The following is a 21,482-nucleotide window of genomic DNA, read 5'->3' as shown; positions in this document are numbered from 1 at the left end:
GTAATTGAGGGGGACCGAGCTACAGGGCGCTTTGCGATCTGGATGCATTCACTCCGCGATGCAGCCAAGACTGGTGTCGAGCGTTGCGAGTTTGATGTAGACTAGTTCGAGCGCCGGCAGTGGTAGGCCTCTCGATAACAGCCGAGGTGAATGAAGTGCCGCAGGGTCGATTTAGCAAATGCCGTCCAACTTGATAACAACTAGCTTAGATGCCGGCAGAGAGGGCTATACATAAGTGGTGGAATCTGGAACGCCCCCTTTGATTATTGGGTAAAGAAGTATAATATCCCCATTCGGTCGGCCTCAGTAGCTCTACAGGCCATACCCAGGTATTCTCGGACACGCTTAGACCACCGGCCATCCGCTCGAAAAGTCCAACACGTTCCAGCCAAACAGCTTCTGACCATCGGCATATCCAATATTAGTATCGACATAGTGATAGTAAAGCACAGGCCCAAGATTCGGGTCCGTGAAGACACCCCTAGATGAAGTCAGCAGGCGGTAAATAAAGAGCAAACGGGAAGCATACTGTCCACCAGGACCGTAGACATTATCATGGCTTTCCAGCACCACAGTGCCACCACCATTGGTGCAGGCAACCCCGTCAGCATCGACCTAGCAACTAACATCAGCACGGTGATATGTTATGAGGAAATGTAGAGACCCACAAAATTGCCAGTCGCCGAAGTCGATCGGCAGACCTTAATCTTATACTCCTGTCCCGCCGCCGGCCGGGACGTATCGTATCCGCAGCAAATTCCCCACGAGTAGAAAAGATAGTAATAGTTGCCGTACTTGTAGAGATACGAGCCCTCCACCGCATGCGTTCCACTCGGATCATATGCAATACCGTAGGAGGAAGAGGCCACCTTCGTCGCCGCAGAATTCATCGGCGCCTGGAAGATGTCGGCCCAGAAAGAGCCGAAATTCATGTAATAGGTACCGCCGTCATTGAACAGATTCCCGTCGATGGCATTATAGTTCTTGGACGAGCTTGATTGGATGCCTGTGCTGCCGTGGTCCGTCCAGGTCCCGGCATCCATGGAGGTGGATGTCGCCAGACCGATAGCCGAGTTCTGACTGCCGAAGGACGAGACGGAGTAGTAGACGTGGTAGACGCCATTGACGATTTGCGCATCGGGGGCCTGGTACTCTCTGTTAGCATGTGGGACACCAGTCCATGTGGCATGGGCACTCACCCAGAGATCGTCATTCCCGGGGAGATCAATACTCGACCCGTCGGGTAACATGGACCCAATCGTGGTCCAGGGACCCTCGATGGACGAAGCCGAGGCGTACGAGATTTTATTTCCCGTGGAAAACCGAAAGTACTTGCCATCCGACTCGCGTCTGATCAGACTGGGGTCATGGATGTTACAAGCCCCCGAGCAGGCCCCGGGTGCTGCATAGCCATGGACGGCCGCGGCCAGCAAAGGAGCCGTAACAACAAAAGAGGCACGCATTTCTGATGCCGAGATCGACAGATGGACAGACTTTTACGGATAGGGTGTGGCAAGAGATACAGGCCATCCTTTAACAGTGCCGTATTTATATCGAGTCCGCATGGTTGCTCCGAGAGGATCCGCCATTAGTGGAACATCCATCCCCCTGAAGAGGGTCAAAGGCGATATTGCAGGAATCTCCGGTGGAGTAAGAGACAGCCATGTGTCTTGGATCTCCTGACCGGCAGTTTGGTGCTTGGCAGGGCTGTAGTCTGAAACCACGGACGTCGAGTCTCGCAGCCACACCGTTTCAAGTTCGGCATAGCGGCAATGAAGGAGTATTACCCTTCGGCGTGGCTGCAGGATTGACTGAACGCGGAGAATTTGCGGGGGATCTTTCTTCATGAATCAGTCAATACTGTCTTCGTCGGATTTACCCGAATCGAGAGGCACAGCTGGCGGTGGTATTCGTATTGGCATGTTCTCCGTATACTGCAATGTTCCACCAATGGATGTCGCAGAGTGCTACAAGTGCCAGAGTCCCCCACTTCGCTTCATACATTTCAATGAAATATAGGTAGCTCTATCGCCTCACAATAACCCGGCCATGACCTTGGTCAAGGCCTCGTCCTCCGCCTGGAATACATCGATCCCGTCAATTCCAGAGTCGGCCACTGGTCTCTCATCGCTCGCGCCGCGTGGTTCAAAATAGAACCCTCCCGCCATCTCAAAGAAGCTGGTGAGATCATCACATGTGTTACGCACAGGATCCTCGAGGTTCTCCGCCGTCGGCACTGGATCTAGGGAGGACAGGGGCCACAGAGGAACCGAGGCCTGTGGCGTAGGGATGCCCGAGACATGGTTCTGGGATTGCGAGCGAGAGAATGACGCTGTAGTCGGGGTGGATATGCACGAGGGAGACACATCCTGGACATAGCCTTGGTGTCCAGTATGCGTGCTTCTCCGCGGCTGCGGCGCTGGCTGCTTTTGATGGACACCCTGCGATCGCCGTGGTGATTTCCCGCCCAAGTTCAATCGAATCAGTTTGAGACTTCGTATGATCTTCTGTAGACGCCGGGAAGTCCGGGCCCGTGTGGATGATTTGCGCACCATCTCAACTGCCACATAGAATTCTGGGCGACAGACCTGGCTGAATCGTGCGGGCGCATGTAGCACGGCAAGGAACAACGCTGCCAGCGCCGAGATCAGGAAATAGTTGAACGGCTCCGGGCGCTGGAAATAAATGTCCGAAACGCGCGAGAAGAAGTTCAACATATGGACGGTGCTCTTTGCAACTTCGACGGCGGTAGAAGCCCCAGCGATGTTGGACTCGATGCTCTCGCTGGTCATCAAGTTCTGTCGGTACACCAGGATGCGCAATTGGTTCGCCTGCAAAGCCAACAATACCTGCAGCATGGCCATATTTTCAGCTTGAGGGTCGGAAACAACCTCAGAGTGCCGAGACGGGTCGAAGCGCAACTCAGGCGGGATGGATTGAATCCATTGCTGGACCTGGAAATCGAGGTACGCACAGTAATCGGACGTCGCCGAACGGGGCCGACTGCGCCAGCCGACTACCAGCTCCCAAATCTTCGTGCTCAGGCGGGCATAGGTGATCATGCAGGTGAGGTACGGTGTGGAGGCGCCTGGCTCGGGCAGATTTATATCCATGTCGGAGTCCTGTATGGCAAAGGGCAGACCGGTTCCGAATGACCATTTCCGGTCAAGGACGTATATACACCAAAAGAGCCTCGTCGCCCAAGTCCACTGCAATTCCCCGGGAAAGACACCGCCGGTGCGGAGCCAGGTCTCCTGGCAATGAAGACCCAACTGCATGGCCCCACGGACAGCCAGTCCGATAAGACGCCAGGCAATCACTTCGTCGTCGCGATAGGAATGAAAGATGGACTGGGGTATTGGTTAGACAGTCCTTTCCAAGGGATTGACCACGGAAATCATTTACCAGCAGAGTCAAACACAAGAGTTCCTTCATATCGACCTCTGGGATTTTCATTCGCTCCCCAAACCGATCCTCGACGCTATCGGCCAGCAGGGCAGCCCTCTCACTCTGCCCATGGGACTCAGCCAACAAGGCCGTAGCCAGGATGATCTTCAGGACCTCCACGTTTCGAGCAAAGAACCAGTCCTGGTCGGCGGTGGCAGGAGACATGGGTCCACGTTGGCGCCCGCTCCGAAAGTAGTCCTTGACATAGGTGCGCACGCTATCCAGATCGACGCACGGATACATGATGCCCACGGTGTTCTCGTACACAGTCACCAGACGGAGAGCCTCCTCCATGTCCAGACACCCAAGGGGATCCCCTGCTATGGGCTCGGTATCCCTAGGGGCCGCGGGGCTCGCGGCAGCGGTGGACACGAAGTCGTCGGCGTCGCTATCGTCGGAGGCCTTCTGTCCAGCAGAGATACCGAATTCCGCACTTGTTGGGCCGACGTAGGTGGGAGACATGGGGCGGTTCATGATACGTTGGAGACCTGCATTGAGTGAGGACGATGACACCGTCGACATGGTAGTGTGTACGGTCTTTGTGGTGTTTGTGGGGGATGTCGCCACAGCCTCTAGTTGTCGCATGCGAGCGGCCATTGCCCGCATCTCACTCTGGAGGATTTCAATCTCCCGGTCGACGGCTTCGAAGCGGGACGACACTCTGGATACGTTAGCCTGAATTAACTACACTGATATGTCGGCGTTTGTCTCTTACCCATCATGTGCGCCCGTCTGCTCCAGGGAAACTGCCCGGTTGACCACATTCGGCCCTGGGGCGTAGATGCAGGGCACACTGTCGCGCGCGCATCGCGCACAGACAGGCTCCCCGCTGCACTTCAACTTGCGTCTCTTGCACTCATTGCTGAGAGGAATAGTGCATTAGTAGGTCACCGACTCGGGACACTATGGAAAGGGGAATACACACCAGGCCACTTGAGTGTACTTAGCGCGTTTCTTGCTCCGAGACTGTTCCGGGGAGTCGGTACGTCGCTTAGGCGACTCATGCTCCATCATTTGACTAAAACGAGCCCCTTACGTTGCTCTATCCAACATCAGACAATCGGCGGAGAAGCCCAGAGGTTCCGAGGGTGGATCAGGCCATGGTGGTGGTGGGATTCATAAGGAGAGCGACATCGGCCGTTCCGAGATTTCCGAGATTTCCGAGCGTCGCTGCCTGCCTGTCTATCACCCAGCCATCCGCTGTCGCCTTGTACTTTTTACCCACGTTTTATGAGGTACATAGTGGAATAATAATGATCGTCACAATATATATCAGAAGCTCGCTATATGTACAAAATACCAAGGTTTAGGATACCACCCCGGCTATATCGGGGGTCCATTCCGCCCATCCAATGCATTCCACAGGTAGTCATGAAACATGAATCTCCAGCCTTATACACAAAATACATCTTTCGCACGCCCTCAAATGTGGGCATTCCGGCAACACTCTGAACTCTTTCCGACAACGACCGAAGCGCCATTCTTGCTCGAAGGCACGTCTAGCGCCGGGTTTTCGGTGAAGAAGTCCGCCGGACGGATCATGAGCTGGAAGATCTCAACCGGCCTGGATACGTGTTAGTATGTCGGAATCAGTGAACAATGTCGAAGAACTTACATCACAGGCCAATCCTCCACGCGAGGGTTGTGGGTAATGCCAAAGGTGCTCCAGACCACAACGTCCGTGTCCTCCACCACCTCACCACGCTTGACAGCGTCGGCCACACCATCCGCTTCCTTCTGACTCTGCAGAGTGTAGCGGCCACCGGCGTAGTACTCCTCATCACGGTACTTAGTCACCCACACGTGGTGCTGGGCGAACTGAGCACGCTGGGCTTGAATCGACTTAGGGTCAGCCAGCAAGGTCTGCGTCGCCAATGGCGTAAACTTGTAGGCGACTGGCTTCTGGCTGATCGGGTTGATCTTGTGGGGGTTCACCATCTTGATCACTCGGTTGAGCTGCGGCGCAGCATCCAAGTAGGTGGCGCGCTGCACGGTCGTGTTGGTGACCTGGTAAAAGTTGCCCATGGGGTTGGTAGCCTCGTTCATGGGGACCGGGTGGGATTCCTCGACCACAACAGAGTTGTTTTCACCGTCCACAGCCGGGTCCATGCGGACACAGAAGATGTGCTGGTGGTTCTGAGCCAAAACACCGCCACTCACGACGTTTCCGTACTCGCTAGTCTTGCCAGCATCAATGTTCACCACGTTGAGGATACCGGTGGCACGAGACTCCACGGTGATACCACCAGCCTGGTCGAACTTGTAGGCGAAGATGTATTCGTAGTTGGCTAGCGTGATGATGAACTGGACGACCAACTCACGATGACGAGTTACGACCGCGCGACCAGTACGCCAGTTAGAGTGCTTCCAGCCAATGCCGTTGTCCTGCTCGTGCAAGCAGATCGCATTAGGCAGCTTCTGAGCGGTGCCATCAGGTCCGGTGAGGACAGCATCGAAGTACTTGATGACACCCAAGCAGTCACAACCAATAGACAGGTTGTTGGCCATGTTTCCGCCACCGCCGTCACCGAAGTCGAACGCCTGCTTACGATGGAAAGGAGGCCGAGGATCGGCATAAGGTACAGTCTGGTAGTTCGGTTAGACTTGAGTCTCATACTAGAACTGGTTTGACTCACCATCTCACTAATCGCCAGACGGTACATGACACTCCGGCCATCATACCAGACATCGTGGATCGTGGCACCCTCGCGAGGGTTGAAAGCCACACGGAACCGCCACTTCTGCCACTCGACAAGAGACTCGTTGGTAATACGGAATGAAGGACCCTCGGGCTGGAGCACGTTGAGAGGCTTAAGATCCTTTCTCGTTCCTTGGGGAAGTAGCTCGGGGACGTAGTCCGAGTCCTTGCAGTGTCCGATGATATCGCGCTTGAAGGTCTGGTCCTGAAGGCCGTCACCTTTTCCTCCAGTTGCGGGACGGTCGACTCGAATGATCTCGCGGGTCTCGTAGTCCATGACGGGGATGATGGGGAGAGGGAAGGAGTAAAAGTTGGCATCGTCGTTGTTCTTGCGCTTGTTGGTGGCGAAGCACAGACCCTGGAAGAATCGCTTATGATCATCGGCGAGATCGCGACCACCATATGGCCAGGGCTCAATGACCAATTCGAAGCCTTCTGGGAGGTCGAACTCAGCCAGGGCGGACTTGAAGAGAGGAGAGGCCATGCACGCCTCGATCAGCTCCTCAAACTCGGACCTGGGCCAGAAGGTTAGCAAACTGAACGTTCAATCACACAGGCTAATAGGGAACATACACCGTCAAGGCAGCAAAATGCTCCTTTCCCACAATATGATGTTGCACACGCTTCCGCGTGCCCACATCGACCTTTGCCTCCTGATATACATGAACACGGTCCCCGCCAACGACATCGTACTGGACCAGAGCCAGACGAGGCGGACGAGGAGTAGTTGGGCTCAAACGACCCGCATGCTCGAGTGCCAGGAACTCACGCAGCTCTGCCTTGGGGGGTTCGGAGAGGTAAATCTCACGGAAGTGAAGGACGGCGTTGGGGTGCAGGGATCTGATGACATCGCGAGCGATGTTGGTCTCCTCTTCAGTGAGGATGGCGAGGGGGTGAGGCACCATGGTCACAGAGGCAACGAAGAAGAATCAAGAACGAGGAGGGTAAGAGTTGACAAGTTGAAAGAGACAAAGAAGTCCTCCCCGCAGAGCGGTCCGGCCGTTTTGTACCTCTGTAGCGTTTCCCTTTCCACTTTGGGACAAACCTGCGCGGACCAATAGTGGAGGCGCATAGCTCGGAACCTCGGAAACGTCCAACGTCCGGAATCGTTCCGTAACCCAAAGCGGCAAGTCCATGCGGAATGCTTATCGATAAGCAATTGGTACATAGTAGTACTACGTTGGCCCTTTGACTATCGCGATAGATCCCCCGCATGCAGTCTCCGCATTACGTTGGATAAACTTCATCCTTCGACCGACTATCAGTCGTATCTGACATCAACATACGGATGAAAATGAGGGCTTCACATATACTCAGAATCATCCACTGGGTCGTTCCCATCATCAATTCCTCAATACATGTTCCTATATAGAATCATCCAAAACGCCATCACACCTATATCCAAACGCCTTTCTATCATCTGACTAGAGACGCTTCAGAAAATTCGACTCGTACTGGGTTTCATCCATAGCGGCTTTTCGCACTGGTGAGTCTCCCGCCACCGCTGTATCTTCTTGGTATCCCATCCCGCTGACAACTGCACATCAGACGTGAATGGTTTGTTAGCTCCCAGCCGCATTGTCCGAACGAAGATGCAGTGACCGGCGTAGTCATATGTGTACGACAGGCACTCCGCGTGATTATGACAAGCATCCCGGCAGGCGTCGAACGAGGTATGCGCGGCGGAATCCGGGGGCTCCTGAAATCCACCCCAGTCGCCATTGTCCCATTCAGACTTCCGCTCAAACGTGCCCAACTGCAGATAATCGAATAGGTCAGCGTACAGGAGAGGTTTCTAGATGGAACAGTTAGTTCAGAACCTGGCTATGAAGCATACTCGGCGCAACACCATACCGTTCGGTCCCGCTGGTTCTCCCATTCTGTCAGGCCTTTCATATCCGACAACGACGTCTTATGCATACTAATTACCGGCTGACACCAATATGCATTGTCGAACGGGATCCCATGTAGCGGATGAGGGTTGAACATGGGCCAGAGCCCAGACAAGGAGACTCCTTTTTCATACAACGCCCACCCCAGTACGGAATCCCCACAGCAATCCGCCTTCACGATGTCTTCATACCTCTGGCTGAGCGGAGCCTCGCTATACTCCCCATAGGGTCCTGCCTTTCGAGAAACCAACTTCTCTACTGCGGCTCTCGAGAGAACGAACCCGGCCCCGCCGTATGCAAAGAATGATCGTTCCTTATCACTAATGCTTCTGCCCGGGCTCGGCGATCCAAAATACAGGGCCACGGAGGGATCGAACTGGTCCAACAGTCGGAACAGATTATCCCAAACGTAGTAGGTATCGGACTCGAGGAAGACAAACCAATCTGCCGTCGGGTTTATCTCATGCGCGCGTTCCACCATGGGCAAGAACTTGTAGCGATCCAATTCCCAGCCCTGGCTGCTACTGATGGCGTTGTTATCGGCTCGTTGTAGGACATCGTATGCTTCAAAGGCAGAGGTGTTGGCTCGGAACGACTCGGGTAGGGTCGCCAAGATGTTATGAACCCGATGACCCTTGATCTCGGCTTCGCGATCGGAGACAATAATCAAGTTCGAGATGCACCGGGTGACGGTTGACGTTTGGGTGTCGAGACGCTCGGGACTTTCGGACGCGCCGATTTTCAGCACCACCTGGATGCGCGAAAGGAGATATGTCGGGAAGGACTTGCAGAACCCGGGATCATCGATATCGCCGCTGCTACTATTATGTACGGGGACGAAGCGGGAGGTGGTCTCCCAGTCCCAGTGGTCGACCTCGTCGGTCGGGTCGGCCAAGTGAGGGTACCAGTCGGAAGCATGGAGCGATGGATGGCGAAATCCTAGGCGGAGGACGGAGGAGACGATGAGGACCAGACCGATGAAGAGGATGATATTGCCGGTTTTGCGCGACCAGGGCATTTTCGCGGTGATTATGCGCACGTACTGAGATGCGGCATCGACGAGATCAATGAGGGTATTTATGAGGGATTCGATGATCGGGACATTCTCATCCTAATATCTGCAAAGGAAGATGGTATATATGCAAAGATTTATGCAGAAGGGAAATACTCTGGTGAAGTGGGAGCATGTTAAGAACGATCGGAGGCCGAAGCCAGGTCGCACAGAGGGAACCAGAATCCGACGGTGACCCTGGGTCCCTGATAAAAGATTGACAGGCAGACCCGTTCTCTGGTTCTATTCTGGGGCAAATTCACGGCAGACAGCACCAGCACCGACGATCCCCAGTGGCAATATCGATATACTTGGGAGGATGAGGATGCTAGGTACACCCCCAGAGATCATCCGTCCTTCATTATCTGGTGTCTGTCAGTAGGATGTGCATGCCGGTAGTTCCTTTTTATGAGAATTATATTCTCATCTCTTGTCTCTTGATCTGTACTCCGTACTGTTGGGATCGTCCTTTGGAGACCACCTTGGGCAGTTGAGTTGAGGTCATCCCCACCGTCTCTTCCGCCGGTCGAATCAGTCTGCGTTCCAATGAAATCATCACCCGTCCGATTTTGCTGGAACTGTCACCCTTCCATTTTCGTTTCTTCTACATCTCAGGGACAGTCACAGTAGCATCAACTACTGTTCTTCTTGACACTCAGTAGACTTCTTCCGGATATCGAGATGGTTCTGACTCGTGAATAGTGGGAGAAATCTTTCTCGCAACATGCGGACCAGATGACATCAACGCTGCAGGACGATCATAATTTATGGTGGGGCAGGAGTATGAATAAGGTAGCTTATTTCCACCCGTATATGTATTTCCACGTGCCCTTTCCATGACTAATCCATGCACGAGATCGTGTTTACATGGACCCTGGAAGAAATGTCCATGAACAAAGCAGGGGATCTCTCCCATCGCCATACTAAGGTCCTAGAATCCATCTCATCGGGAACATCTTCATCCTTGCCCGATTAGGTTCTGCCATGACTCCTAAGTCGGCCCACGTGGGCGATCCGGCGCCATCACTGGCTATTACCCCTTGATGTGAACCATCACAAACACTCCTAAGTACCTCCCTATTTATTGTCCTGATCTCTGCTTCTCCTCCGAGGTCATGTCCTCTGTCTATCAGGCATTCCTCGACATGATCTCCCTGGCTCTCGCCCTTCTTTCCGCAGGGACTCCCTCTCTGGCGTCCCGCAACTCCTTCTACCCGCCCTTGGACCACACCACCTACATCTCCAACACCTCTCTCGGCACGTATGGGGGCATCTATTCCGCCCCGGCCAGCCATGCGAGCCCTCCCCGCACAGGAGACCCTTACAACTACTGCACGATGCCTCATCCGCGCGTAGAATCGTATTCTCTTCCGCCTCCTGTGGCCAATCACTCCGTCTCCGCGCGTCTGGTCTACCTCGAGTATGTCCAGCGCCACCAGCGACGCACCCCCTACAACATTCTGCCCGGCGGAGAGGTACGCCCCTGCAGCAATGTAACCGCCTTCCCACTGTATCTGTATTGACAGTCCCAGAACCAACCATACAACTGCGACAACATCAACGCCTATCTCTACGCGACGCCGTCACAGGGTGATCCTGCCTCGGTCCCCGTCTACGGCCAGGCGTACACTGACCCGTCCAACCCGTTCCTCGCGTCCTATGTGAACGGCAGCTGTCAGTACCCCCAGTTAACCCTGGGCGGTCTTCTGGACGGGTATCAGCACGGTCGCGATCTCTGGGCCGTGTACGGGGACAAACTCGGGCTCTTTCCCGCGACCCCCGACGAAAAGGACCGCAAGGTCTGGTTCCGCTCCAGCTCCTCCGCCATCACCCAGGACACGGCTAGCGGCGTCTTGCGCGGCATCTGGCCCGACCACCAGGCGTCCATCCCCCTCCATCAACAGGCCGCTGGCATTGACACCGTCAACAAAGGCTTCCCCTGTCCCGCGCAAGACGCGATCCTGTCGGCCATCCAGTCGACCCCCGAGTGGAACGAGCATCTCACGGTGACTGAGCAGCTACGGAACCAATTAGCTGACATGTTCGATGCCGGCGATGACGCCGGCTGGACGTCCACCTTTGATCACTTCTGCGACAACTTCCAGGCGCGTCTTTGCAACGGGTACGACCTCCCGTGTCGGGTTGGTGACGACGCGACTTGTGTCACGAGGGAGCAAGCAGACGAGGTATTCCGCGCGGGCGACTGGGAGTGGAACTACTGGTGGCGGCACAATGCCAACGCGACGCGGTACATCCAGCTCGTGGAAGGGCTGTTCATCGGCGAGATCGTGCGGCAGCTGGAGGCGGTCAAACGGGGGACGTCGAGTGTCGTCTACAGCCATAATTTCGTCCATGATGGCGATGTAGGTCCGATCCTTGGAGCGCTGGGAATTCGCACGCTGCGGTGGCCGGGGATGGCGTCGAACATTGCAATTGAAGTTTGGTAGGTCCTGTGGCCGTGGAGGTGGGAAGTCTGCTAACGAAGATAGGGAAACCTCAACGTCCGAATTCTACGCCAGAGTTTTGTACAGTGGACATCCGGTGGAGACCGTCCATGGCGTCCTGGACTGGATCCCATTGTCGGCCTTGATGGATATCTTGAAACCCTTTATTCCGGAGGATATTATTGCAATGTGTAATAGCAGCTGATATGGCTAGATTCTATATAGAGTGTTTAATTTCCCAGTCCGTCCATTGAAATCAATCTTCGCAACAGTAACAATAAGCACCGTCAGAGCAACACTGCGGAAACCGGCCATGACAGCAGACAGCGTGGGAACAGGGGGGTGAACAGATATAGCAGCCTTGTTCGATCAGTATTGAACCTGCATGCATTATCGACTCGACTAACGTTCGTTCTCCAGCCCAAGAACAGTCTGGTCCGCTGAGCGGGCCTCGGCCTTTACCTCTCGTTTGAGAGCAGGTCTCATATCTACCCATGTTAGGATCAGATTTGTTGTATAGACAGTGGTGCATACGTGTATGGTGCTCTGCTCCGATAACGCAGATACCCCAACCCAGCGCCCACAGGTAGGATGTTCTCATGTTGTACAAAGGAGTTCTCGATGGAAAGTGTCTCACTTTGATGGGATTTAGGTAATAATGAAGGGTGGTGTTTCTCATATATTCTGGCGTGGTGGTTTGCTAGAGTCAGCTGCAACCATCAGCTGCCCGTCTATCCTCACCTGACGAATCCTCCACAATGCACAACGGCTCACTTGAACAGGACATGCATCTTTGTTAGAAAATACATAGTGTGCTTTTAAAAAATATGTAGCGAGTGTTCTAGGAAATAAAATTAGTGCGAGTTGTTTATTGGATACTTAGAATATACCACGTTCGCATCACGCAGCTCCTCATATATATAGTCTGCCCGGAGAATTATGACATGAATGCGACATATCCAGACGCTATTTATGTTCCTACCACACTTCAAGTATGGACAATGAACCCACGCCATAATGTAGTCCTTTGGATTCTATCACGGAATCGACGTCATCTGGAATCATGATAGAGTGAAGTATCCCATGTACTTACCCTGAAGTAGATAAGAATACTAAACGAAGAACAATTGAAATCAAATTCATGTTGGTAAAAGTCAACATTGTACGGGCGGAATCGAGACATTCTTATATAGGAGCATACATTTTCTACATGATTTCCAGATCAGGGACCTCTATGACGGTTATGTTTTCCACATGTCTACATAACTTTCAACATAAACTATAATCAACATCATCTCCATCGTGATCATTACCGAATTGTTGACTGATATCGAGGTCATACTGTCATCAAGCATGGCTTCACACCTGGGTCTCAACCGTATTTCTTCTACGCACAGAAAAATGTGCCCTTTCCATCGTCCTTCAGAGATAGATTCCCTGTCTAGAAGAATACCAATATGCTGCTCGGTATCCTCCCGCGTCCACGAGGACGCCGTTTCTCTTCTCGCAGAGCATGGTTCCCTTACTGCTTGATCGTTACTGCTGCTCTACTCTATACTACCTTCTACGGGACTTTCAATTTTTTCGACGCCATCTCAAACGTCTTGTCCTCATACGTACCGTCGTTTGACTGCCCTCTGTTCTCTGACAGCGTGATTCTACGTCCAGGAAACTTCATTGACCCAACTCGTCAAAAAAAGTATCCAGACGCCCCAGAGGGACCTTCTTTCCTGGCACCCGAAACAGCAGGAATCTTGCATGATATACGGTGCGTTGGAAGAAGATCAATCACCAGGGGACCATTCTAACCCAATCAACCACAGCGACGACAGGTTCTACTCCGGAGGAACACTGTCCTTGACCACCCAGACCGAGCCTTTCGAGGCCCCACCATCACCCATCGTCTATGATCCGTACCCCGACTACAACAGCAGAGAATGGAAGCAACAGTGGAAGGGCTATTTCTACCGGTGTATTGGGCCTCGGGGAACATACCTGGACCACACGAGCCCGGACGACATGGTATCTGCTTACCCTGGTACCCAAAGAGGTAAGGCTACATAAGTAGTTCAATGTCCATTGTGTTCTGACTGTTGCAGATTTCCCCTTTCCTATGTTTGGCTCCTACGACGCCATCGATCTCGATGGGAACGTCTGCTTCGATCGCTACTCTCGATATAAACCCTACGGATATGGCTTGGATACTGGAGTCGACGTCCCAGCAGCCCATCCCTCGGTAAACGTTACCTGGGATGAGGTTGACTGGGCCGACTTGCAAGCCCAGTGCCTGCACAGAAATGCAAGGAGATACAAAGGACATCCGACCAAGCGGCCCCCGGTCTCCCATCCGCTTACGCAGTCTTTCTCCAAGTCCGAAGCTCCACTTTTGATGCAGGAACCGTCCGCCCCCGTGTCGGGTCCCCAGTATCAGCCGCGGTCTGCAGTCCTCATTCGGGCCTGGCATACGATCAAGTGGACACCAAACCATCTTCAGTATCTCCGGTCTCTCATAATGGAGCTGTCGCTGCACTCGGGTGCGGAGTATGAGGTGTTCCTGCTGATCGACGTAAAAGACGACTTTCTGCCGATTTTCTCAGATGCGAGTACCGTTCGATATCTGAAAGATTTGTTCATCCCTGCGGAGTTCCGAAACATGACCATCTTTTTCAATAACAAGCTGCTGGAAGGATGGTATCCCCTGCTCGAGGAACACAGGTACTGCCCTTTCCATTACCCGACGGCAAGCCCATCATGCACCGAATCTAACCCATCCAGACCAATGTACCAGCACCTGCAGCCGGTGCAGATCTTCTCGCAACTGTACCCCGACTTCGACTACTACTGGCAGTTTGAGATGGATTCCCGGAACACCGGACATATGTACCACTTCCTCGACCGAGCCGTCGAGTTCGCCAAGCAGCAGCCGCGGAAGTATCTCTGGGAGCGCAACGCCTACTTCTACACGCCGGGGGCCCACGGTCCATGGGAGCAGTTTATGGGAATGGTCAATGAGTCGATGGTCGGCCGACGGAGTGTCTGGGGCCCTGTTCCCGCCAAAGGCATCATGCCAACTGGGCCAATGCCGCCGGTGTCAACTCCAGAAGAAGACGACTACGAATGGGGAGTGGGCGAAGAAGCAGACCTCATCACCTTCCTGCCGATCTTCGACCCCAGCGAGACGACCTGGACGTTCCCGGATACGCTGTACAACCTGCCCCTGGAGACACCGCGACGCGCCTCGCCGGTGACCATGTGGCGGCTGTCCAAACGGCTGCTGGACCTGATGCACCACGACCAAGCGACAACAGGCATCGGTCTGGGGTCGGAGATGTCCGGGCCGACGTGGGCGCTGTGGCATGGGTTCAAGGCGGTGCATGTGCCGCATCCGCTGTATCTGGACGGACATTGGACGGCAAAGGAGCTGTCGCGGGTCTATAACCCGGGCGAACCGGACAAGATTAACGGCGGGCCGCATAGCGTCTGGAACTGGAACCACATGGTCGACCGCATCATGTATCGCTTCTCGTACATGTTCACGACCCAGACTGCGGAGGATCTGTACCGACGGTGGTTGGGATATCCTCCTGATCCGAGTGAGCGGGAAGATGGGCGACTGGTAGGGACTTTTGTTGACTGCTGCAATGACGTGACTGACTGACTGTTTTAGCCCAAGGATACGTGGGGTTTGATGTGGTACGAGGGAGGACAATTGGTATGTTTCACTCCTTGTTCATCATGTGCACCTTTGGGAAACATTGACGCCGATTATAGAATGAGGAAACCTATGGTCGTCTGTGTTTTCCGCCCATGTTCCTCCACACGATCAAGAATACGGAGCCTGAGAAGGGACCCGACAAGGCTGTACCTGTGTGAGAATTAGGGGAGTTTAGTAAGATCATCTCCAGCGTATGGAAGAAGCGCAGGATTTGCTGCCTGATAGTAGTAGCAATAATACTTAGTAGTAGTGGTAGTAGTACTAGTCTGAGAATGCTTGATTGGCCCCATCTGGTTATCTCCATTTTATCTCCATCTTGATTAGAAATGCGGATCCGCCATCATCCACCTTCATCATCTTCGCTTCCTCCTACAACTCTCTCCCGATGGATCCAGGGTGAATCGCCCTATCTAACATCATGGCTTTGCAAGAACAACCACCAGTACCGATTGAGGAGGAATCGCCCACTGAAGCGACTCCCCTCCTCCTGCATTCGCCGGCCGAGGAAGATGGCCGCAAAGTGCACGTCTCGTTTCTTCAGGGACTCACCATAGTCGCGTCGACTGGGCTATTGCTGTTCATTCAGGGTATTTATTGCATCGGCGGTGTTATGTCCAAAGACTGACTCCATTGAGCCACCAATATGTCGATGATGACCACCGCCCAGTCCGACATTGCAGCCGATCTAGACGCGTTCTCCGAGACAACCTGGTTCAATTCGGCGTATCTGGTAGATCACCCTCAAGGCATGCTGCATGGCTAAGTCACTGACCCTGTCAGATCGCAATGTCCAGCGTCACGCCTCTTGCAGGTCGGCTGTCTCAGATTTTCACCCCTCGGGTGTATATCCTCTTCTCCTGCGCCGTTCTCGCCATCGGGTTGTTTATCACGGCGGCTGCGCAGAGTCTCGCAGTGTTCCTCTTAGGACGAGCGGTTAGTGGGTGTGGAGGCGGAGGGTTGATGGTCACTGCGATCATTCTCACTCTTGATCTCACCAGCAAGAAGCGGCGAGGTTTATTCATAGGTCTGATCAACGTTGGAATGACAACGGGTGTATCGTCCGGCGCAGTCCTGGCTGGTCTCTTGACTCCGACTTTTGGATGGGTATGTTTTGTCTGCTGCGATGTTTCTGTTCCGCGTATCCACTGACAGATTATAGCGTATCATCTTCTGGATCCAAGCGCCGGTAGCGTTGCTTCTCGGTCCGGTCCAGTTTCTGGCTATCCCTCCTCCCAAAGAGGATCAACATGGGTCTTCATCTGGTCACTCACTACTACGGAAACTGGCTACAGTCGACTATGCCGGGGCATTTGCGCTGGTAAGACCGGCCAAACTGATTACTCCGTCCAGTCTAACATTCTAGGCCGCGTCTGTCTTCCTGCTACTCTTCAGTCTGTCTTCTCCAGAGATCCCGCTCCCACCTCTACTCCTCTGCTTTGTCTTCTTCGCGGCCTTCCTGATCATCGAATCCAAATATGCTTCGGAACCAATCATCCCGACGGAGGTCCTCAAAACCCGGAGTGTGTTGTTGACCTGCCTCGGAGGATTGATCTCAATGATGGCCCGCTGGTCGGTCCTTTTCTTCACCCCAGTCTACGCGATGGTCGTCCGCGACTGGTCCCCGGCCTCAGCCGGGCTGATCCTCGTGCCCACGAACGCCGGCTTCGGCCTCGGTGGGTTACTGGTTGGCTGGATACACATCCGCAAGACGGGCAGTTACTACATGTGGGTGGTGCAACGTCCGTTGATACGTCCTTGCTAATTGCTTCTTACAGATCCTGCCTAGCAGCTTTCCTGCTGTTCGCCCTCGCCAATCTCGTCCTGTGCCTTTTGTCCACTCCGTCTTCCCCTGCAGTAGCCTATCTGGCCACCACCTTCTTGAACGGGCTCTCCGTCGGGGCGTTGATGAATTACAGTCTGTCGCATATACTCCACCTGACCCACCCAGACGTGCACTATGTGGTGAGCGCGCTGCTGGGCATGGCGAGGGGCTTCGCGGGGAGCTTTGGCTCCGCGGCGGGCGGGGGATTCTTCCAGCGCGAGTTGAAGCAGAACCTCGAGCGGGGATTCGCGGTGCATGATATCCCGCAGAAAGACGAGTTGGTGCGGAAGCTCCTGGGGAGCCCGGCCTTGGTGAAGACTCTGTCTGGGATCGAAAGAGCGGTGGCGGTCCAGAGCTATGAGCAGGCCGTCAAGATGCTCCTGCTGGGGGGCTGTGTGCTGGCGCTCGTGGCTACTGTTGCCCAAGCGGGAACCGGCTGGACATCGTATGCTGATCGAGAGAAGCGGGAACAAGAAGATGTGGAGCGAAGCACATAGATAGTAGATGAGGTTATATATAGCGTATTTGTTGATGGGCTTTTATCGGTTTGGTGCTACGCATTAGGGCCATACCAATTGTCTAAGTCTATCTGAGGCTACATAGGTATATCTTGGAAATAATGAGATTGGACTGATCCAATTTTTAATTCTAATACTAGCATAGAACGGACACGGGATACCAGCGACCCGTGCTGCAGCGGCCGTTGTTGATGCCTTGGTGCCTGAACCCTTCCGCTTCATCTCCGTTACCCACAGACGATTTGCTCTTCACCTCATACATACCCCAGCACAACCGTTTGGATAATATCCCACACCACAATAACTCCTCGCTCTCTACACAATGCCCCGCGCAGTCCGAGGTATTGATTATCCCAAGGCTTTCCACTTCGTATCCATCTAACTCTCCTCGCAGGTGTCCTGATCGAGTGCGACCCGTCGGTCAAAGCCATCATCCTCAAATACGACGAAGAAAGACACGACTACATTGTGGAAGATCTCGACGATGACCGTCACCTGGTAATCAAGGAAAGCCAGTTGCAGAATCTGAAAGCCAGACTCGGCAGGGTATGGATTCCATAGCTGGATTACATGGCCTCCATGCCAGTTTGCTAACGAGCGGCAGGAGCTGGACGAGAAGGTCATGCAACCCGACGAATCCGAATCCGAATAAACAGGACAACGACGAGACGCTACGAGAACTCCCTACTACTTGCGCACACCCTGTCTTAATCGTCACACCTATTCCCCCTCTCCACCCATCCGAACCACCATGACGCCGCCAGGGCATCCATACCGACGAATCGATATCTGACATGCCAACATCATCAGACGCACTACCACAGTCCACTCTCACCTGCACGGTCGAGAAGTTTCTACAACAAGGGTTGTTGAAGTGACTGGCGCGTCCGCCTGGGGTTCTCCAGTCAGGCGAGGAAGAGTCTGGAATGTCCATGAACCCGCCCATGTATGGCACACACCCCTCAGAGAGTCTGTGGTGAATAGCACTCGATGTAATCCCCAGCCAATAATTCAGCTCCCTATTGCATCACCCATACACCTGTGGCATGATCTGCCCATGTCTGCGAAAGTCACGTGACGCAATCGAACCGCCGAGAATATGCGGGCATCCACCAGCGCCTACAACCAAACTCCAGCTGCTTCAGGAGCTCCCCAGAGCTTGCCACACCTCACGTCACAGCTCCCCCTCCTCGAGCTTTCTCGAACCATGCCTCGAAGCTATATATACGACCTCAGGGCATGCCCATGGGGTCATCATCTCGACCAACAATCAAGCAAGAACATCAGAAGCTCTAGTTGACTCAAAGCGCTCTACACTTTACAACCACCATCACATCTTCCACATCAACCAAACCAACCACAATGTCGCTCTTCCGTACCATCCCCAACCCCGGTGACTTCTCGCCTCTTTTCCGTCTTCTGGACGACTACGATATTCACCGGTCGACCAGAGGCCAGACCGGGGCGGTCCGCTCGTTCGCGCCCCGCTTCGACGTGCGCGAAGCCAACGACGCCTACTACCTTGACGGCGAGCTGCCCGGCATCGCGCAGAAGGACGTCGACATCGAGTTCACCGACCACCAGACCCTCGTGATCAAGGGTCGCACCGAGCGCGAATACCACTCTCCCGAGGGCGGCGAGGAAAAGCCCGCGGCTGAAGGCACCAGCAGCGAGGTGGCCAAGACCGGCGACAAGCAAGTGTCCAAGTCCGACCGCGCCAAGCACCACTACTGGGTGAGCGAGCGCTCCGTCGGCGAATTCCACCGCACCTTCAGCTTCCCGACCCGCGTCGACCAGGAGAACGTCAAGGCCAGCCTGAAGAATGGCATCCTGTCTGTGGTGGTGCCGAAGGCTGCTGCTCCTACCGGCAAGAAGATCACCATTGAGTGAATGAATTGAGACGATCATACGACGACATGGTAGCATGGTTGATTGCATTTGAGTTGTTGCATCTGCAGTGTGTTTCGATGGTTGCATTTTCGGAGTTGAAATTGACAGTCATTGCGATGGATTGAGTTTGGATTGCTTGATAATGTTCTAACAATAGTTGTTAATCAATTTGGCTGTTGTTATTCAATTTAAGAGGTCTGTCGTAGACTGTATTCCGTAAGAGTAGAGATCATAAAGATCATTAATCATATCCGGTCGATGCCTCGGCACGTGAAGGGCCGACAACAACCAAACGACCCCAACCTCTTTTCTACATCTTTATAACACTTCCAACCTATACATTGCATCTATCCCAGAGATAGACAAACAACAAGACAGCAGAAAAGACAACTCTCGTTCCCGTCTACTCCGCGCCGACACCTCCACATTCCGTTACCGAGGTCCAGCTCCGCGGACTACCACACACGACGTATATAGCAGCTCCTCCAGCATCACTCATAATTCACACCACCAAACACCGTCAACATGGCATCCACCTACACCTACAAATACTTCAACGTCACCTTCCCGCAGGAATATGTCGCGCACGTGGAAATCAACCGCGCCGACAAGATGAACGCCTTCTTCGAAGCGTACGCTTCCTTCCCACCTATACCCGCCCACCCACTAACACAGCTCCAGGATGTGGCTCGAACTCAGCCAGGTCTTCACGCGCCTCTCGCACGACTCCTCCGTGCGCGCCATCGTACTTAGCGGCGCCGGCGAGAAAGCCTTCACCGCAGGCCTAGACGTCAAGGCCGCGTCGCAGGGCACGCTCGGCAGCGACGCCAGCTCGGGGTCGGCGGACGCCGCGCGCAAGGCGGTCGCGCTGCGGCGGCACATCGCCGAGTTCCAGGACTGCATCAGCGCAGTGGAGCGGTGCGAGAAGCCGGTGATTGTGGCGATGCACGGGTTCGCGCTGGGGCTGGCGATCGATCTGAGCACGGCGTGCGATGTGCGGGTGTGCGCGGCCGACAGCAAGTTCGCGGTGAAGGAGGTGGACATCGGGCTGGCGGCGGATATTGGGACGCTGAGTCGGCTGCCGAAGGTGGTGGGGAACTTTGGCTGGGTGAAGGAGGTGGCGCTGACGGCGCGGGTGTTTGGCGCGGAGGAGGCGCTGCGCGTGGGGTTTGTGAGTGGTGTGTATGAGAGTAAGACGGCCGCCGTGGCGGCGGCGGTTGAGCTGGGCGTTCTGATGGCGAGCAAGAGTCCTGTTGCGGTGCAGGGGACCAAGGAGATTTTGAACTGGTCGCGCGATCATTCCGTGCAGGATGGTACGTTCCGATCTCCCCGTTTGGCTTGTGCTTCTGTTTGCCGCGGTTATACTGACTGACTGCTAGGACTCCGGTACACGACGGTGTGGAACAGCGCGGCGCTGCAGACGCAGGATGTGGCGTCGGCGTTGCTGTCTGGGATCCAGAAGCGGAAGCCCACGTTCGAGAAGCTGTAAAACAACCATCTTGCTTGGCTTGTACGCATACATACATAGTTCGCTAGTGTTTGATATCTACTACCTAGTCTAACGGGTCTGTGTCAGACCCCGTGTTTCGCCTGCAGACATCTATAAATGCGCCAATCACGGCGTCATCTCCGCATCAGTCTACGACAGGCGGAAAAACCAGTATATCTGCCGCCCTGCTCCTGCGGGGGATGCTCCGTTGCTGTAGAAGACAGGGTCTCATAGATTAATCCCCGCATGGTGACCTGCAGCACTCAAGATGCCGAGATCGACGATATCTTCATGTAAAACAGACGCTCCGCTCGTCCGTGTCTTGTCTGCAAGAAGTGTTTCAGCCAGAGGCTCGGCGTCTGATGTCCCGACGATGCTGCATTTTCCACGTATGAATCTCGGTCTTGCATTCCACGGGTGTATATATACCTGGAGACTACCGAGAGGTATGTACAAATATCCCGTTCTGCCAGATAAACCCATCGTTAGGCATCCGCCCCATTTCGCTTTACCCTT

The 21,482-nt window shown here is 54.1% G+C and overlaps 9 protein-coding genes across 9 annotated transcripts; 5 read left to right on the top strand and 4 right to left on the bottom strand.

The window, feature by feature from the left end:
- Positions 1-345: 345 nt before the first annotated feature.
- On the bottom strand, positions 346-1,463 carry ATEG_03520 (arabinan endo-1,5-alpha-L-arabinosidase; the record flags this gene model as incomplete). Its single annotated transcript, XM_001212698.1, has 3 exons — positions 346-481; positions 530-615; positions 669-1,463. The coding sequence occupies 3 exons, from the start codon at positions 1,461-1,463 to the stop codon at positions 346-348; spliced, it is 1,017 nt and encodes a 338-aa protein (XP_001212698.1).
- A 570-nt stretch (positions 1,464-2,033) lies between these two features.
- Positions 2,034-4,166, bottom strand: ATEG_03519 (transcription factor domain-containing protein; the record flags this gene model as incomplete). The annotated part of the gene is made up of 3 exons (XM_001212697.1): positions 2,034-3,350; positions 3,406-4,106; positions 4,163-4,166. 3 exons carry the CDS (start codon positions 4,164-4,166, stop codon positions 2,034-2,036), a joined length of 2,022 nt encoding a protein of 673 aa, XP_001212697.1.
- A 703-nt stretch (positions 4,167-4,869) lies between these two features.
- Positions 4,870-7,050, bottom strand: ATEG_03518 (putative copper amine oxidase; the record flags this gene model as incomplete). Its single annotated transcript, XM_001212696.1, has 4 exons — positions 4,870-5,011; positions 5,063-6,033; positions 6,084-6,660; positions 6,719-7,050. The coding sequence occupies 4 exons, from the start codon at positions 7,048-7,050 to the stop codon at positions 4,870-4,872; spliced, it is 2,022 nt and encodes a 673-aa protein (XP_001212696.1).
- Positions 7,051-7,580: 530 nt separating this feature from the next.
- ATEG_03517 (glycosyltransferase family 31 protein) lies at positions 7,581-9,055 on the bottom strand (the record flags this gene model as incomplete). Its single annotated transcript, XM_001212695.1, has 2 exons — positions 7,581-7,940; positions 8,000-9,055. The coding sequence occupies 2 exons, from the start codon at positions 9,053-9,055 to the stop codon at positions 7,581-7,583; spliced, it is 1,416 nt and encodes a 471-aa protein (XP_001212695.1).
- Positions 9,056-10,203: 1,148 nt separating this feature from the next.
- On the top strand, positions 10,204-11,737 carry ATEG_03516 (histidine phosphatase family protein; the record flags this gene model as incomplete). The annotated part of the gene is made up of 3 exons (XM_001212694.1): positions 10,204-10,563; positions 10,621-11,531; positions 11,578-11,737. The coding sequence occupies 3 exons, from the start codon at positions 10,204-10,206 to the stop codon at positions 11,735-11,737; spliced, it is 1,431 nt and encodes a 476-aa protein (XP_001212694.1).
- Positions 11,738-12,989: 1,252 nt separating this feature from the next.
- ATEG_03515 (DUF3405 domain-containing protein) lies at positions 12,990-15,405 on the top strand (the record flags this gene model as incomplete). The annotated part of the gene is made up of 5 exons (XM_001212693.1): positions 12,990-13,300; positions 13,365-13,582; positions 13,632-15,148; positions 15,200-15,244; positions 15,304-15,405. The coding sequence occupies 5 exons, from the start codon at positions 12,990-12,992 to the stop codon at positions 15,403-15,405; spliced, it is 2,193 nt and encodes a 730-aa protein (XP_001212693.1).
- Positions 15,406-16,033: 628 nt separating this feature from the next.
- ATEG_03514 (putative MFS multidrug transporter) lies at positions 16,034-17,566 on the top strand (the record flags this gene model as incomplete). The annotated part of the gene is made up of 4 exons (XM_001212692.1): positions 16,034-16,351; positions 16,407-16,565; positions 16,598-16,920; positions 17,023-17,566. The coding sequence occupies 4 exons, from the start codon at positions 16,034-16,036 to the stop codon at positions 17,564-17,566; spliced, it is 1,344 nt and encodes a 447-aa protein (XP_001212692.1).
- Positions 17,567-18,949: 1,383 nt separating this feature from the next.
- Positions 18,950-19,477, top strand: ATEG_03513 (Hsp20/alpha crystallin family protein; the record flags this gene model as incomplete). The annotated part of the gene is made up of 1 exon (XM_001212691.1): positions 18,950-19,477. The coding sequence occupies one exon, from the start codon at positions 18,950-18,952 to the stop codon at positions 19,475-19,477; it is 528 nt and encodes a 175-aa protein (XP_001212691.1).
- A 525-nt stretch (positions 19,478-20,002) lies between these two features.
- Positions 20,003-20,966, top strand: ATEG_03512 (enoyl-CoA hydratase/isomerase family protein; the record flags this gene model as incomplete). Its single annotated transcript, XM_001212690.1, has 3 exons — positions 20,003-20,109; positions 20,153-20,790; positions 20,857-20,966. The coding sequence occupies 3 exons, from the start codon at positions 20,003-20,005 to the stop codon at positions 20,964-20,966; spliced, it is 855 nt and encodes a 284-aa protein (XP_001212690.1).
- Positions 20,967-21,482: the final 516 nt, after the last annotated feature.

This window comes from Aspergillus terreus, genomic scaffold (genome assembly GCF_000149615.1).
Source record: "Aspergillus terreus NIH2624 scaffold_4 genomic scaffold, whole genome shotgun sequence".
NCBI lineage: Eukaryota > Fungi > Ascomycota > Eurotiomycetes > Eurotiales > Aspergillaceae > Aspergillus > Aspergillus terreus.
The sequence above is the reverse complement of the archived record's forward strand: the minus strand, read 5'-3'. Positions and strand labels throughout refer to the sequence as shown.